At 40.7% G+C, this 18,126-nt stretch overlaps 2 protein-coding genes across 2 annotated transcripts; one reads left to right on the top strand and one right to left on the bottom strand.

Annotated features, from left to right (window-relative positions):
• The first annotated feature begins 4,794 nt into the window (after positions 1–4,794).
• Positions 4,795–9,327, top strand: LOC105899470 (carboxypeptidase O-like). Its single transcript, XM_031581859.2, has 9 exons — positions 4,795–4,877; positions 5,077–5,137; positions 5,876–5,977; positions 6,486–6,593; positions 6,933–7,049; positions 7,610–7,703; positions 8,022–8,224; positions 8,464–8,548; positions 8,780–9,327. The coding sequence occupies exons 1-9, from the start codon at positions 4,795–4,797 to the stop codon at positions 9,055–9,057; spliced, it is 1,131 nt and encodes a 376-aa protein (XP_031437719.1). The 3' UTR covers positions 9,058–9,327.
• A 151-nt stretch (positions 9,328–9,478) lies between these two features.
• Positions 9,479–17,740, bottom strand: LOC105891557 (nuclear factor 7, brain-like). The gene is made up of 5 exons (XM_042709288.1): positions 17,133–17,740; positions 14,754–14,849; positions 14,419–14,649; positions 11,666–11,717; positions 9,479–10,849 (listed from the first exon to the last, which is right to left on the bottom strand). Exons 1-5 carry the CDS (start codon positions 17,517–17,519, stop codon positions 10,317–10,319), a joined length of 1,299 nt encoding a protein of 432 aa, XP_042565222.1. The 5' UTR covers positions 17,520–17,740; the 3' UTR covers positions 9,479–10,316.
• Positions 17,741–18,126: the final 386 nt, after the last annotated feature.

Raw genomic sequence — 18,126 nt, forward strand, 5'->3', positions numbered from 1 at the left:
ATCAGCTGGGGAGGGAGCACCAGAGGGCCCCCACCTGCTCAGCCTCCACACCTGCGGGAGAGATCTGGAGACTCTGATTGGATGGAGACACTGGCCGGCTACTGCCTCAGTCTGTTTCACACATGAAAAGAGGTTTAGGTTTAAATGAGCAGAGATAAGGCATCCCTCCCATGTTGTCATGAAGGCTGATAGACTGGATCCATGAGCAGGCTGGTGTAGTGAGACAGCTAGTGTCTTTATTAGCACAATTCATACATTCACAAATGAGCAGAGAAGGAACACAGAAAAATACGTTTTTGAAAAAGCTAAAGTCACAGATGCATGAAGGCAAATCCAGAGTCATAAAAGGCAATAAGGCAGGAGGTCAGGACACAGACAAACAGGTTTATGAACGGCTCAAAGATAAGTAAAGGTAGAGGCAGACAAAGGTCAGTAACAAGAAGAATGTCAGGAATGCTCAGATAATTCAATGTGTAGACTGAACACTGAGGGAAAAAACATGTTATTTATGCAGTAAAGTATTTATTTATTTAATTAGGTATTTACACAGTGACTGTTGGTGAGTGTTGAATCTGTAGAGGATGCTGTTACAGATGTGCTCCTGTGTCTTTAAACTCCCCTTCCTGATGAGCCCAGTGTGCTCTGATTGGTCAGCTAGGTGGGCGATAAGCATTGTGCTACAAGATTGCAAGAAAGGAAAAGGGCCAGAATTACAACAAGGCATTTCAGGCAGCTGAGAAAAGTGGTGTCTGTGGGAGAGAATTACTCCCTCTGGCGTTTACTTTGGGCTTCATGACATTGCAGACAATCTGTAAAGAGTGCCCTCTAGTGTTTTACTGAGGACATTGCATCTAGTCTGAAGAACTTGTTTTAGTGATGTGGCTAACGCTTAGGATAGTTTCTCCAGTCACTGCCTTGAGTAAATGATAGTTACCCAACAAAGAAGCGTCAGCTAACACAGGCCTTGTGTCAAATCTACACTCATCTTATAGTCTATTTCTTTTCATTACAAAGCGTAGAGTTTGGTTTAGTTTGGAGTTTAAAAACAGAGGTGTAAAGTAGCGAATTACTTTTACTCACGTTACTGTAATTGAGTAGTTTTTTTGTGTACTTTGTAATTTTTAAGTAGTTTTTTAAATCGGTAATTTTACTTTTACTTAAGTAGATTTTGACTGAAGTATTGTACTTCGCTACATTGGAAATTACATCCGTTACTGAGTAAAAAAAAAAAACATAGTTCAAGGCAGGAATCGCGCACCACAATGCTCACTGCAGTGGTGGATGCTGCATAGAGTGGATGATGGAGTCGATGCAAGGCGCCAGTACGGTGCCGAGTCACGAGAGATAGATATGGAGGAAGATGATAATGCGGACTACCAACAAGCTGCGGACCACCAACAAGCTGAAGCACCGAACTTTCCGCCAGTTGAAATTAAAGAAGATGAAGAAAACCCGTGGCCACATCTCAGCAAGCAGTTTGCCTTCCAATGTAAAAGAGGCAACAGCTATATGCTGTGTAAACTGTGCCTAATCCGTCAGTCAGAACTTTCTGATTATACAAATTAATCTTCAAATCTGCGCAAGCATGTGTTGGTAAGTACAGTATTTGTCCCTTTCCATTTGTAGTTCAGACAGCGTTTTTGTCATTTAGTTAGCTTTGCTCCATTAAGCAAAATATGCGTTTCATGGCACTAGTAGGTAGTAGCCTAATTTTGGCTAGCACTTGCAACTGACCTGAGTATGCTAACGTCGACAGCGGTCATCCAATAGACTAATAACACCATTCCTGTCTTCCATTCGTTTCAGGTCATAGAATTATTATGTTCAGTCTCTCATATTGTGTTAAAAACTGCAGATCAGTCATCAGCAATGAAATACACCACATAAACTGATATTAGGCTAATCATTTGGCTGCCTCCCATGCCTTGAAACAGAACAATGTGAATGCGCACACCATCGTTTTCAGACAGTTGGACAAGTCAATGTGTATGTCGTTATCTGCAATTTATCACGATGTTTAGTCAGATATTGATAACGATAAGCAGTGGTGGAATGTAACGAAGTATTTTTACTTTGTTACTTTACTTAAGTACATTTTTACGTATCTGTACTTTACTTAAGTAAAAATAATAGTGCATACTTTTTACTTTTACTCCATTAAATGTTTTAGCTATTATCTATACTTTTACTCCGCTACATTTCTACAATATGTGCTGTTACTTGTTACATTTTATGAACATAGTTTCGCCAAAATGTTGCCTACACAAAACTATGGATTGCGTTGCTGTTTTGGAAGTTTAAACCAATCAGGTGACTCTAGCAACTCCAATGATATCAGAGTGCGCGTTTGGCAGCAGCACTAGTGGTAGCTTTGCCTGTTATAGTTGAACATTCAGCCTGACTACTGCCTATTCAACATGGATCCAGAGTCGGCCTGAACTGAGCCCTCTGATATGAGCCACCCTTGGCCCTATTTAAAAGATATGTTCGAGTTCAAAGGCCCCAAGAATGACTCCTGGAGGTTTCAATGCGTTTCCTGTCTCCCTCAAAAAAAGGAGTTGCTAGCCTTCAATAATTTGCCCTCAAATTTAAAGTAGCATATCGAGGTAAGCAGAGTGATTGCTATGCTAAGTTAATGTCCCTGACTTTTGAATATTGATATATGTATTCGTTTACTGACATGATATTATAATGTTATCTAGCGAAATGCATGTTGACATACAGCAATAGCATAAAAAAACATGATTGGACCTTCATTATATATTTAACGTAGTGGTAAGATAAAGCTGGTAGGTTAGCTATGTCAAGCTAGCGTGCCTTGTTCTGTCCAGTTTTACAATCACATTTGTTTTTCATGTTCCGTGTTTCCCTTTTTTACACGTTTACAATTAAATAAAAGATTTAAAGATATCACATGGTGTCTTTATTGGTTTGGCTTAATGGTATTAACTTTGCAAATAATCCCTGGTAGATAACTTGTCATCCGCAGAATTGTAAGATATAGTGTGAACAGTATTACAGATGGTAGGCACAATAAGTACACCAACCTTTCGAATTAACAAATGTTGTTGCTTATAATTATTACTAGTAGTGACATCTGTAGAGGCATTTATTACCAGTAGCTATTTCTTTATCAAAATGGCACAGCCTAGACATTGAGAGACAACCCATTGCGTGAGTACTTTTACTTTTAATACTTAAAGTAAATTTAAAAGTAAGTACTTTTTACTTTTACTTAAGTAGGATTGTTGTTGTAGTACTTTTACTTTTACTTTTATCTTCCTGGGTACTTGTACTTTTACTTAAGTACTAAACTTCAGTACTTCCTCCACCACTGACGATAAGTGGTGGCTTTGCAACGTGCACGTCTTTCATGTTCATGCTAAGGGGTCCCGGTTAGCAAGAATTGAGGATTATGAATTGTGATGCATGTAGAAATAGAAAATAATGCTATAATTCTGTATACTGTAGGTCTGTCATCTCAAGTAGCTATTTATAGCTATTTCTGTGTTATGATGCACTCTTGAATCTTGATGGCAGCTCAATACTTAATTGTCAGAAATGTTGTTTGTCATTCTACAGGTCTAGTCTATGTCAGACAACACCTTGACCGGATGTTGGAGGCTGGAGCAAGTTGGACAACATTCATCAGATGAAGATGATTTATTTTCCTCAATGAAGTCCAGAAGGTCAGAAGGTACAGGGGAGTTAGAAGGGTACCTAGCCTGTGTCTCAGTCAATATGGATCTGCTGAACGCCTTTCAGAATATCAAAAAACTGTCCCTGAAACTCAATACTGGCCTACCTGCCTCGGCCACCTGCGAGCGACTCTTCAGCTGTGCTGGATTGCTGTTCAATGCAAAGCTAGCCCGGATGAACTCTACTCATCTTGAAAATCAGCTGCTGCTCAAACTCAACAAGAAGTTTGTAGACTAATGCTCTAAAGGTGGACACAAGTAAAGTAACCAAAGTTTAAGTGGGGCAGCTGTATTTTAACTTTTTATTTTAGCTGTCATGTCTTGACATGTCCTCCCAAAAGTTCTTAAATGTTGTGTTGACATGTTTAATGTTTGACATGTTTAATGTCATTGCACTTATATTTCTAAAGATTCTCCTTTAATAAAAAAGAACTAGTTTTTGTATTGGATTTATGACCCCTTGTCCTTTTTTGCACTATATAGGAGCGGCCCCCATCAAGTTGTTGAAAGTAACTAAGTAACTTTTACTTAAAGTACATTTTAAATGAACTACTTTTTACTTTTACTTGAGTAGATTTTTAGATGGGCAATTTTACTTGTACTTAAGTAAAATTTCATCAAAGTAATTGTACTTTTACTTGAGTACAACATTTCAGTACTTTTTACACCTCTGTTTAAAAACCCACCTTGTATTTCAATGCTGTCAATTAGAAAAGAGAGAAAGTGCTCCTGATTTGCTCTTATTCCACGTTAGTGAGTGATGATATTCCATTGGATGTATTTTCAATGACTACGACACATCCACACAACTTCTATTCACACTTATTTTCTCAGGGTCTCCTCTCTGTACCAAGTTATAAAACGCGGAGAGCAAACCGTTGGTCTAATTTTGACTCTCTGCGGATTGTATGAACTGGTATTTTCTATTCTTCCTATAGACTAGAGAGAGTGGAGGGCAGTAGAAGGGTGAAGGGTAGTAACCTTTGCCCTCATGTGTTTATCTGCACATAATCTAAGTTTATGATCTCTCGTGACTGACTGCACTATCAGATAAGTGCAGTGGACTGTCTGACTGACAGAATGTGTTTTGGTCGTGATGAGGAAAGACGACATTATGATCGTTGCTGGATTGGCTTTCCTGATTCTGTGTGTACAGAACATAGACTGCACCTCAGACAAGTGAGTTAGCGTGTTAATATCAAATCTGTTCACTTTCAGGAGGCGTTGATGGCTGCTTTAATGTGAAAGCGTTACATTTCTGTCCCTCATAGCCATCATGTCTAGGAACTCTTTTGCTGAATGAAAATGTTTGATGTTGTCAGTATGATGGACAAATCTTTGTCCTGTTCATTTCCTCTGTCATATTGTATGCTTGCAGATCTATGCAGGAAGGGACCCCTTGGAATTATGACTATACCAGATACCATCCAGTGTCAGAGGTGAGTGAATATTATCACCCTTACAACAAGGAAATGGGGAAACTAGTAAAGCTCAGAAATTACTTTAAAAAGATGTTTTGCTCCATTCCCACAATGCTACTGTACCGCAGAAAAAACTCCTCTTGGGCACCAGCTGCATACCACATGGAGAGTGCTGTGCCATTTTGAGACAAAAACTGTTAAGGAGCAATTTTTAAGAATGACTAAGCTAACTGTCATCTATCTGTGTCTGTAGATTTTACAACTTTCTGAAACCTCAATTTTCAACATTGTAACTGATGTAGTCATGGAACTGTTTGAATGTAGAAATGTTTTAATTTCATAACTAGAATTGCTTTAACAGTGGATATAAAGATTCCCTGACACAATATGACTGGATTAGATCCAGTGGTTCAGTAGTCTGGTGATATCTTAGTAAATCATCACTGTCAGAAGGTCCCTTCAGTCCATTGAGCTTGTGATAGCGAACATCCCCTCTCTTCCTTTCTCATATCAGAGATCCTAGAATGGATTGGGCTGAGACCAGGGCCAGATCTTATTTATTGATCTTGTTTATTGATCTAATTTATTGATCTTGTTTATTGATCTAATTTATTGATCTTGTTTATTGATCTTATTTATTGATCTTATTTATTTATCTAATTTATTGATCTTGTTTATTGATGCTACATCGGTAAGAGATCCTTTTTAGAATCTTCCACTTGTGTTGGTAAAACATCTCCACATTTGCCTTCTCAGATCTCTGATTGGATGGAGCGTGTGGTGACAGAGAACCCAGAGCTGGTGTCCTCCTCTGTGTACGGAGAGACCTTTGAGGGCAGGAACATCACATACCTCAAGGTTCAATCTGTAACTCCGCCAAGGAGCCTGTTTTTAGTTTAGTTTGTGTATTTGTTTGTCTGTCTGTCAGCAGGATAATGCAGAAACTAACGGGCCAATCTTCATTAAACTTGTGGAGGTGTGCATCATGGACCAAGGAAGATTTAATCCAGAGTGGATCCAAATCAAGATCCACAAACATAGTGGCTCGGACCGAGGAATAAACAATCCCAGCCAATCAATACGATGCTTCTGGCGCACGGAATGGAGGGGCGTATTTGATTGGCCGTTGAGCTCAAATATCAACAATCACAGATTCTACCTTTTAAGAGGACGGTTTGTGAACAGCTATGGACATGTATAACTGTGTGTGTGTGTGTGTGTGTGTGTGTGTGTGTGTGTGTGTGTGTGTGTGTGTGTGTGTGTGTGTGTGTGTGTGTGTGTGTGTGTGTTCGAGTTGCATGTTGTATGCATGCATATGGAATGGTGCAGAGGGTTGGATGTGACTGTATGGACTGCTGTGTGTCAGATTGGTCTAGGCTCTGAGGGAGTGCAGAAGAAAGCCATCTGGATGGACTGTGGTATCCACGCCAGAGAGTGGATCGCTCCTGCCTTCTGCCAGTGGTTCGTTAAAGAGGTACAGAAAGAGCATCACTAACAGGTTAAAACAACAATATGTGACAATTTGGCACTTTTTGCACTATGTAGTTTTGTTGTTTTAGTCGGAAGAAGAAAAGCCTTCACAGCTCGACATCGCCAATAACCAAAATATGCCAGTTAGCATGATAGCAAGCTTGTGACAGTGCCAACTGGGCTATTGGTGGTGTTTGCAAGGCTTTTACATATTTTCAGTTTAATAAGTAATATGTCAATCAAGCTTGATTAAGTAGACATCCTAAAACATACTGCACTATCGCACCTTATGAACTGAACTGAGAGACAGTGATTTAAAATACTGCTTTTTTTTCTTGTTCAGATTTTACTGCACTACAAAACAGACAAGAAGCTTAATGAGATGCTAAAGAACATGAACTTGTATGTCACCCCTGTGCTGAATGTTGATGGCTACATGTACAGCTGGATTAATGAGAGTGTGAGTTACCTGGTGAACATCAGCCATAATCATCATTGCAGTAGGCCTATTCCGTTCATTCAGTGTCTTCTGATTCATGTGTCGTTGTAGATAGTATGGTAGATAGTATTATTTTGTCAAAAGTTATGTTGGTAAAGTTGAGAAATAACGAGGAGGATGTCTCTTCTGAGGGTGTTTTGGCTCTTTTCCCTACTGGGTTGGTAAGCTTAATCACTGTTGTTTCTATTTAGTAATGGCTACTAGTTTCTATTCACCATTTCACTGAAGGGATCCCTGTGTTTGTGAAGTAAGCTCTGACCTGATCCAATCACAATAAATATATTTAGGATCAGTGCTCAGTGTCTTTCCCCCTAGTCCAATTGGTGTCTAATTCAGTTGTTCCAGACCACAATGTAAGCAGTGAATATAGGTTGGCAGCACCAGACTACCAAGTAGGACCTCTTTCTAAAAGATATATTAGGATATTGAGCTGATAAACTAATGACTCTATGTCGGGATATTGAGGTCATATGCTAAAACTGTGACAAAGAGCTTTGAAAAGGGATTGACTGTTTACCCAGACTCGACTGTGGAGAAAGTCAAGGTCGACGCCCCCTGAAGGCTGTACCTGCCATGGCGTGGATCTCAACAGGAACTTCAATGCAAACTGGGGCAGTGAGTTTCAGCACGGCGAAAAGGGGATATCTACATTTCCAAATCGAAAATTCTGCCGTTATCTAAAGAACTGCATGCATCTGTGGGAAATGTTTTCACCTTTTGAGGATGGCTTGTCTGACTAGAAACTGCTCAGTGGCGCCCCCTTCATGTGGCCTGGGCACGTGCCATACCTGCCATACCTGCCATACTTTAGATACGCCATAGTTTCTAACTATAATGTGTATATGAAAGACATGACAAAATGTTATGTTTTGATGATTAACCCATGAGAATGATTGTGAATATGCATTCCTGAGTTGCTTCCCTGTGCTCCAGCTGTGGGGGTGTCCAGAGACTGCTGCCACAACACGTACTGTGGCTCTGGGCCCGTGTCAGAGAAAGAGGCCCAGGCGGTGACCCAGTTTGTGGGGAGCAGAGTGGACCAGATCCTCTGCTTCCTTACCATCCACTCTGCAGGTCAACTACTGCTCCTGCCGTATGGACACCCCCACATCTCAGCACCCAACTATGACGAGCTGGTGAGACTCCTACATACACTCACGCACACACACACACACACACACACACACACACACACACAACCACATACACTCACACACACACACATACACACACACGCATACTGCAGTTTATAATGGTCAAACTTTAAACTTCATCCCTATATACTATGCTGCAGCAAACCCCCCATAAAGTGTAACAGTCTCAGCGGGCCGCATCTGGGCCAGAACTGTGTGTCAGTAGTGTGTCTCCTCCACAGATGGCTGTGGGCCAGGCTGCTGCTAAAGCCATGAAGGCCGTACATGGGATGGACTACCGAGTGGGAACCTCACCTGATATTCTCTGTGAGGGACTGTCTGTATGTCTGTCTGTCTGTCTGTCTGTCTGTCTGTCTTTCAATCTATCTATTTGATTGTGTAAATATAGAATAGAATATTTGCAAATGTGTGTGCACAGCAAATAACAATCCCCTTATCTCTCTCTCTCTTTCTCTCTCTCTCTCCCTCCCTCCCTCACTCTCCCTCTCTCTCTCCCTCTTCCTTTATCTCCCTCTCTCTCTCTCCTCTGTCTTCCAGACCCTAACTCTGGTTCCTCCCGAGACTGGGCTCGCCTGATGGGGATCCCCTTCTCCTACACCTTTGAGCTGAGGGACAAAGGCGAGTTTGGCCACCTCCTCCCCGAGGAGCAGATCCAGCCGGCCTGTGAGGAAGCCTTCGAGGGAGCCCTCTTCATCATCACCTATGTCCATGACAAGGCCTTCTACAACCGCACTGAGATCGGAGCCGCGAGTGTAGCTAGAGCCTTCTGGGCCACTGTACTGGGATCCTGCCTTGCCACCATGTACCTGTTGTAGGGGAGACAAAAGGAGGGAGCCAAGGGGAGAAACAGGAACAGAAAATAGGGGACAGAGTGCAGATGAAGAGAAAGCAAATACTTTACAGCTATTGGACCAGAGTCTAGTAGGATATGAATTATGCTGTTTGATTGACAGCTGTCTCTGTGGATGGTTTTACTGTCACACTTTTTGATAAGTCAGTGTGAACAAATGGAAGGAATTTAAATGTTATGGATGAGAGACTATTATATTGCATATGTTGAATAAAATGACATTCATTTCCATTCATATTGATTCTGATTTCTATTAAATATTTCATTATTGAAGTGGGTACACTAAAATCATTGTATTTACTGATGATACCAATATATGATACCATATATAAGATAATTATAATAACATTGGACATGGAACAATTATGAAATATATTTATTAAAGTGTTATGGTAATGCCACACCCTATTCCAACAGCACTTCTTATAGGACAGCCTGTGGAATCATTCTTCTACTCTGGGGGACGCTGTTGTCGTGACTCGTCTTGCTAAATAGCCATTGTGGTTGGATAAACTCTGCACCCTCAACAGTCTGAGCCTGACCTGATATTTATATATTTCATTATGGAGACATTAGCCATTACTACATGTCTCTTCACTGAAATGTTTTTCTCTACAAAATTAACTTCAGTAAGAAAGACCAGTGATGTAGAGGAATTCCTGTTCCATCTCCTGATCAGTCTCAGTGATTACAACAAGGAATGCTGGCAGGGACAAAAACATTCCACATTCCAACAGAACACTCTATTACATTTTACATTTACATTCATTCATTTTACAGAAACTCATCATTATAAACTCATCTCAATATTCTAGATTACAGACATTATTAACATGTCACCGGTTATGAATTTATTTAATGAGAGCAGGACCTATCTAATAATCTAATAATTTATTTTGATCTGAAACATAATCTTTGAGCCAATCATCATTATAAATTCATCTCCACAGCAGTTCAGGCGTGAAGATATCAGGTTATTAGGCAACAGGTGCCCATCATAGTAGAGTTTCTGAAAACTAGTCATTTCATGAAAAGTCTAAAAAATAAGGAGAATTCTTGCCCCACCTCCTCCATATGACTTATTGCATTCCCTATGAAAATTAAATAACTATGAAATATAATTGTGTGATGCCAAAACAAATTGCAAAAATAAAAATGTTGCCTGATCATCAATGCTCAGTGTTTCCCTCCTGCAGGAGATGAACTGCAGCAGGTGTCTGAACTCTAACTGAGCTGCTCTACTGTTAATGCAGCCTTCACTGGTAAGATCCTCAGAGATGACTTAGTGATAAAGTATGGAAAGACTCTCTCAGTGAAAGTGTGTGGGGAAGTGTGCAGGTGTGTGTTATTATCAGGGTCAAAGAATGACAGCTCTCCTCTGTCCCAGTCCAGCTGCACTCTGATCCTCTGGGGTTTCTGCTTCACTGTGAGGGGAGTGAGTGGGTGGGATGGAGAGAGCTCTTCATATGCACCATTATAATGCCACACACCACAGACTCCACTGGGGAAACTCAGTCCCTTCCTCTGACTAGACTCTGTCTCCACTCCAAGGAGCCAGTCATCACTGTCCCCAACCTCCACATCCCAGCAGTGTGTCCCTGAGTTGAAGCCTTCAGAGCCCAGGAAACAGGGATACATATCAAATCTCTCTGGGTTATCAGGAAGCTGCTGTCTCTCATTGCTGAATCTCACACTGGTCAGATCCTCCGACAGGATTAGTTGTGGGTTTGCAGTGTTGGGATCCAGAGTCACAGGAGCTGCAGAGAAAGAGAGAGAACACACCTGATAATCTAGTTGAAGTACTGATGATATTGAGAATAATGATGATGGTTGTGATTACTATCAGTCGTCAATATAAGTTGAAGCATACTAAAATCCTTACTACTTCACAATCTTCTGTGGCCCATTATAACTTAATAGGGGTGATGAATGAATGTGTGTATCAAAAATGATTCCCAGTGTTAATTGGTGATACAAAATCCAAAGACACATTTTTTTTCTTTTCTTCTGCTCTAAAGAGACAGGTCCCCAGTACACCAGCCTGCGGTCAATGATAAGATGCCAACCCAAGTTCCACACAGACATTCACATTACCCTGTAGCCACTTGTTTTCTATCCCATTCCTGGCTACACTGATGATGAAGCCCCTGTTATGGACTTAACTGAGTTGAGCAAAGGGCCTGAATGTCACACCAGAGGCAGGATGAGAGAGTATGAAGTTTGATCACCACTCCAGTCTCCAGCACTGGACTCACTCCTGGAACTCCATGCTGAAGATCAACATGATGAAAAGGAATAAAGCCTCCACCTACATGGGATGGGTGTCAGCTGATCTCTCTGCTGTCTGGCCTCATGTAAAACCTGCTGAACAGCAAAGAGTTCAGCCTGCAGCTCAGAATGTCTGTGGCGTCACTAAACCTTAGAGAGCAGATTCATGTGGAGCCCACAGAGACGTGATGGTGAGGAGGCAGAGAGGAGGAGAACACTGGGCAGAAATTAAGAGGTATGTGAGTGTTTGTGTGCGTCTGTGTGTGTGTGTGTGTGTGTGTGTGTGTGTGTGTGTGTTCACTCACTGTATTGAACAATCTCTTGCATCTTCTCCCAGACTCTAAACTTCAGGTTGCCCAGGTGTTTTGCCACATTGATCAGAGCTCCTGAAACCCTCTCTGGATCCTGCAGTGTGCACTGGGCTCTGGAATAACATTCAGGAGTCAGTGCTGCTGTGGGTTTGGGTTCAGAACCACAGAGAAGAGAGAGACAGGAGACAGATCACTCACCTCTCCACTGTGCTCTTGTAGTTCTGTGAAATTAAAGAGGGAGATGGGTTACGCATCATTCTAACCCTAACAACCACCACATACCAAGCCAGTCAACATAACTAACCTATAACTATACAATTCCCATTATCAATAAAACTGGGTACAGACAGTGCATTTTGTACCATGAAGGAGTGCCCTTACGGATCCTGGGTACAGGCATGTCACGTGTGTTGCGGCTGTCACCAGCCAGTTGGGCACTGTTGTGTATCCTGCCACCCTTGCTATCCTAACTAAAATATACATGCACCATGTCAGCCAACCATAACTAAACATAACTCATCAAAACTAAACATAAATAAAATCCCCATACAATTTGCCAGGCAGCCTCTCTCTCCCTCTCCTTCTATATCCTATTGCTAATGCTAATACTGATACTGAGGCCACTGACCAAGATGGCGGCGCGTGAACAACGCGAGGCTCAGCGTCTACCCAGAATCTGCAAATTAGTAGTTTTCTGCCTGTTAATCTCAAGTCTGTTCACTCAGAACAGTCTTGCCTTTACCTCATACACCCGTCAGCAACTTTTGGACATCGGATCTTGCGATTTTGACAACTTTATCGACAGTCACCGGCTCATTCCAGAGATCACCAAAACAGCGGTGGCTACCAACCCGGCTACGCCGACCGGAAGTGCTCACAGGCGGCGTCGAGACCGTAAACAAAGGCGGGGGAAGCGAGGAGGGCTACGAGCTAGGCTAAAGCTAACTCCTCACCGGCTATCTCTACCCAGCCTTTTCCTCGCCAATGTTCGGTCTCTGGCGAATAAAATGGATGAACTGCGGCTACGGATCACCACTAACTCTTCTACTTTGCACTTCTGGTTAGATGCTAACTGCATTTCGTTGCCTCAGTACCTGTACTCTGTGCAATGACAATAAAGTTGAATCTAATCTAATCTAAATGACCTACTGTTAATTTCTTACCTAAATGTAGCTCCTTATCTGTTTATCAAATTGAACACTACCCACTCACGTTGTTTCTTTCTTCCCCTCCTAGAGCAGACTATCTTCGTTGTGGGATGATGCTGTAGTCTCTCCACCTGACCTACTTGCAGAAACCCTCAGCCTACACGTACCCACCCCCACCACACTGTCATACACTTATTCTACCCCATACTCTGTGCTAGCCTATTTACCGACAATGTAAATAATTGCCACCATCGATATAGTTTTCTGTTCCTTAATTCTACTTACCCTTGTAATAGTAACCCCTATGAGCACACTGTATACCCACTGAGCTGTTCTACAATACTTGAATGCTGTCTTCCCACCTTATCAACTACCAATTTTATATGCATCATGTTTATACCATATTTTGTTTGTATGTATAATGCACATTTACCCCATGTATGCTGTGCACATTTACCATATGTATGCAGAGATGGATTACCTACCGGGCCCAGGCCCAGGGGCCCATGAGCTCAGGGGGCCCCTAAGCCAGAGCCTCTGCGTGAAGTCGCTGTTATGTATCTCTTATTTGTGGTTGAAAGAGGTGTATTTTGTTAATTTGCTGTTGGCTTTAATTTAGTGTACCTGCGCTGTGTTAGAAAATGTGCATGTGCGCCAGGGGCATAACTATAGACAATGCAGCCAGCGCGGAGGATTCGTAGGCAAAGGAGGCCCTGCCTTCTTACTTTTCTCGGACATATGACTGTCAAAGTGTTAGAATGTCGCTAGTTTAACGCGACTGCGATCAACGATGAATTTGTTTTCAATTTTTTATGACACCTTATGCTATATATGCCCTGAAAATGGCAAACCTGTTTTTGGGGGGAAATCATTTGTAGCTATTTATAACACAATTATATGCTTATCCTACATAAACTATAGAAACTATAAAAAAAAAAAAACTCAATCTTTATTTATCAATATTTTCTTTGTTATTTTTGTCATATACAGATATGCAATGATGATTGCTGGGTAATATGTATCTTGTTATCCAATGTCAAGTCTCTATTTGATCATGTGACGAGACGATACGATATAGCTAGTTTAGGCGCAAAATCTGAACATCAAGACTGACAAACTTCTTTTTCTATCTCTACCCGGCTGGCCTCAAGTAGATGTATGTATGTATGTTAATAATATGTGTGGTGTGTGTAAGAGGTGTAAATATTGTAAATGTATGGTTATGGGTGCATTGGTGAACTTGGGCTTATGTATTTGTTAATGCAACATAGTATGTATATTATAGGACTAATGTGGAGAGGGTTACCCCACTGGTTGACTACTGGTTTACTAGTTTGAGTACTGTTGAGTATGAATTAATGTTTGTTTGTTTTGTATATATGGTTGGGGCTGTTGGAGATATATTCCCAGCAAAATAAATAATATTATATTTTTCCAAGAACACATCATCTCCTGCACCGTGGTTTTTTCCCCACTTCACCACCGACTCCAGTCACATACATCCCAAAACGTTGGGTGGCCGCCTCGGTCCCTCACAAGACTCCAAAATCAGATTTGGATATCAGAGGTTCACTAACAAAGATAAAGCATGGGTCCTACCTGCAGGAATGTGATGTCATCAGCTCCCATCTCCTCCTCTATGGCTCTGATTGTGTCTGAAAGAGATGAGATCTCTCCGCTCATCTTCTCGATCTTCCTCTTCATCATCTGACTCTTTTGCTTCTCTTCCTCCCTCAGTGCATCTAGCCTGGCTGCCTCTTCATCTCGTAGAAACTGGTGAAGCTTCTCAAACTCCTCCTTGATCTGCCTCTCTGTGTGTTGGGTCTGGACCTGTAATACCACATGTCATCACACAAAGGTGTCTTAGTTTATATATGATATTAGTTTCTGTTTTATGTAGTGTTGTTTTAAAAGAAACAATCGATAACTCTTACTCTTATGTGTTGGGCAGTTTCATCACTGGTTGTTTTAACTTGTTTAAAGTTGACCAGCTTCTTCTGTAAGGGCTCCAGTTTGATCTTCAGTTCTTCCTGTTATGAATGAACACATTATTAAGGTATGGACTGTCAACATTTCTCTATATATCTGGATGTTATATTAAGAACACTAATTACAGTGCCCTCCACAATTATTGGCACCCCTAGTGAATATGAGCAAAACAGGCTATACAAAATATGTCTTTGCTGTTTATCCTCTTGGTCTTTCACTCTAAATATTCACAAAAATCTTACCTTTTCATTGAAGTTAAATTATTGAAAGAAAAAAAAACTGTTGACATTAAATAAATATTTTTCCCCAAAACATGTGTGCCACAATTATTGGCACCCCTAGAAAAATCTTATAATTAAAATCTAACTGAAGTATATTTCCAGTCATGTTTTACATTTTTAAGTTCACCTGTTTGATAAGGAACTCTTAAGAGGTCAACCATGACTTCCTGTTCCACTGGCGTACAAATATGAGGTGACACAGGCCAAATTCCATTAGTCATTCATCACTATGGGAAAGACCCAAGAACACAGTGACGATGTGCGACGGAAAGTTGTGGAGCCACAGGTTGTTTTGGAGGGTTGCCAGAAAAAGCCTCTGCCTGCAATCAACTACAAACTAAAGCGCCTACAGTTTGCCAAATGTAAGTCAGACTTTCGATGGAGTTATATGGTCAGATGAGACCAAAATAAAGCTTTTTGGCAACAAACATCAAAGGTGGGTTTGGCGTAGACAGAAAGATAGCCATACAGAAAAGACCCCCATACCCAATGTGAAGAATGGTGGCGGATCTTTGATGTTGTGGGGCTGTTTTTCTTCCAAATGCCCTGGACATCTTGTTAGGATACATGGTATCATGGACTCCATCAAATACCAGCAGATATTAAATGAAAACCTAACAGCCCCCTCCAGTAAGCTTAAAATGGGCTGTGGTTGGACCTTCCAGCAGGTCAATGATCCGAAGCACACCTCAAAATCAACACAAAAATGGTTCACCGACCGCAGAATAAAGGTTTTGCTATGGCCATCACAGTCCCCCGACCTAAACCCCATAGAAAATCTGTGGGATGAGCTGAAGCCGAGTCTACAAACATTGACCTCAGAATCTGAAGAATCTGGAGAGATACTGCATGTAGGAATGGTCTCAGATCCCGTGCCATGTGTTCACCAACCTCATCACGCATTATAGGAGAAGACTCAGAGCTGTTATCTTGGCAAAGGGAGGCTGCACAAAACATTAAATTAATGGGTGCCAATAATTGTGGCACACATGTTTTGGGGAAAAATATTTATTTAATGTCAACAGTTTTTTTTTCTTTCAATAGTTTTACTTCAATGAAAAGGTAAGATTTTTGTGAATATTTTGAGTGAAAGACCAAGAGGATAAACAGCAAAGACATATTTTTTTATAGCCTGTTTTGCTCATAATTACTAGGGGTGCCAATAATTGTGGAGGGCACTGTATAAGCATGTTTGGCTTGGTAGCTGATTGTGATCCATTACATTTGTCTGCTTACTGCAGTGTTAACAGTGCTTTGAGTATGACATATTTATGTATATTTATATATATAACACACACATATACATATATATACATTTTTAAGATATTATTAAACATAATAATGTTTCAAGACTTCATGTCAAGGGAATTAAAATAATTCATGAAACAATTTAGCTTTGTTCTTAATAATAAAAGCTGTTTGTTAAATGTGAAACATAACATGCTGACCTTAAATTGTAATATGAATTGTACATGTGCTCTTTGCCTGCCTTCTGTGTACTGTCTCATTTTCTCACAGTATCATATATTTCATTATAAATAATATGTAATTTCATTATCAATTGTTATATGCCATTATATTATTAATGGTAAAATATTTCTTGATGAATAAATTATTGAGTGCTTATGAAAGTTTTATGAATTGCTTCACAAGCTAGATTTTCAATTAGGTATTACAAATTACTGTGCAAAAGTCAAACACAGTCTAAAATGGTGACACTGAAACAATGTATTCAGTTAATTTTTATATCTTGATCAAGGTAACTTCAACTGCATTCAAGACAATATAATAACTGTAATTGTAAGAGATGTTTTGTACAGTAGGTACAGGCTTATGGAGAGGAGGTCATGCAAGAAGGTGCAAAGGTTGAAAAGAAAGATGAGATATGGGACATGATGACACCTAGTGGTTTAGGATGAACACTACAGCAACCACACGACTATCTGCTGAGGTGGGTTTCTGGGTGAAGGTTTACAAACAAAATCCATATGATTTACCATTGTCACTGACAATATGAAAACAATTGATGACCACTAATCTTACCTTACGCTCAAGTGCTGCTTCACTGATAGGACTGAAGTTGTGGTTCTTGTGGAGTTTTGAGTCTCGACACACCAAACACACAAGCTGTTTGTCATCTTCACAGAAAAGCTTGAGTTCAGAACGGTGCAGACTGCAGAATGGTTCTCTCTGACTTCTCTCCTGTTGGAAAGTCTCACACAGGTTCTTTAGAACCCGGTTGAGAGGATATATCTCCCTTGAGCTCCTTCTCCTGCAGATTGGACATTCCCTGGAACCTTTGGTTTCCCAGAACTTCTGCAGGCAGCAGTTACAGATGCTGTGAGTACAGGTCAGAAGAACTGGATCCTTGTAGATATTGTAGCACACAGGACAGGATAAATCCTCTTCTGAAAAGGACTTGGATGCCATTTTGTCTGGTAGTTGCAGTTGCTCTACAGTTATGCCTGACAGTCTTTGCTTTCACTTTCAATTGTCTGAAAACTTGCGTCACCCTGAACCAGAAAATTCACTGAAATTAAACGAGACAAGATTTCAAGACAGTATTCCAGTCTTCACAGCCACTGTTTCTTGTCTATGTGTATATCCTTTTCCCATAAAGATAGCATATACTCTGTTAGGACGATGTGTCACATGGAACTGGACAGCAACGTGAGGAGTTTCTGAGGGAGGGGCTCAGATAAAGTCATAAAGGCTTCTGATTGGACAGTGCTGCAGCTGTGCCCTTGTTGGAACTGGTAGTGTAGTTAGTTAACCCTTTCTACACATTCACCTCTTGTGTTGTGGGACAAAACTGACCTCCCTCATTTACTAACCAAATTTAATTTAATTAGGAGTATTTATTTTACATAGACAGACCTAAATCTCGACTAAATGTATTTTCTCATGAAAGTTTTGTTTTAATGTCAGAAAAGATTTAAGTCTATCTGATGCCACCCCACCCCGCCTCCCCCTCTTAGACACACAAACAGAAATAAACATATTATAAAGTAAAAGAAAAAACAATCTTAAATTTAAT

Source organism: Clupea harengus, chromosome 2 (assembly GCF_900700415.2).
Source record: "Clupea harengus chromosome 2, Ch_v2.0.2, whole genome shotgun sequence".
In the NCBI taxonomy this organism is placed as follows: Eukaryota; Metazoa; Chordata; class Actinopteri; order Clupeiformes; family Clupeidae; genus Clupea; species Clupea harengus.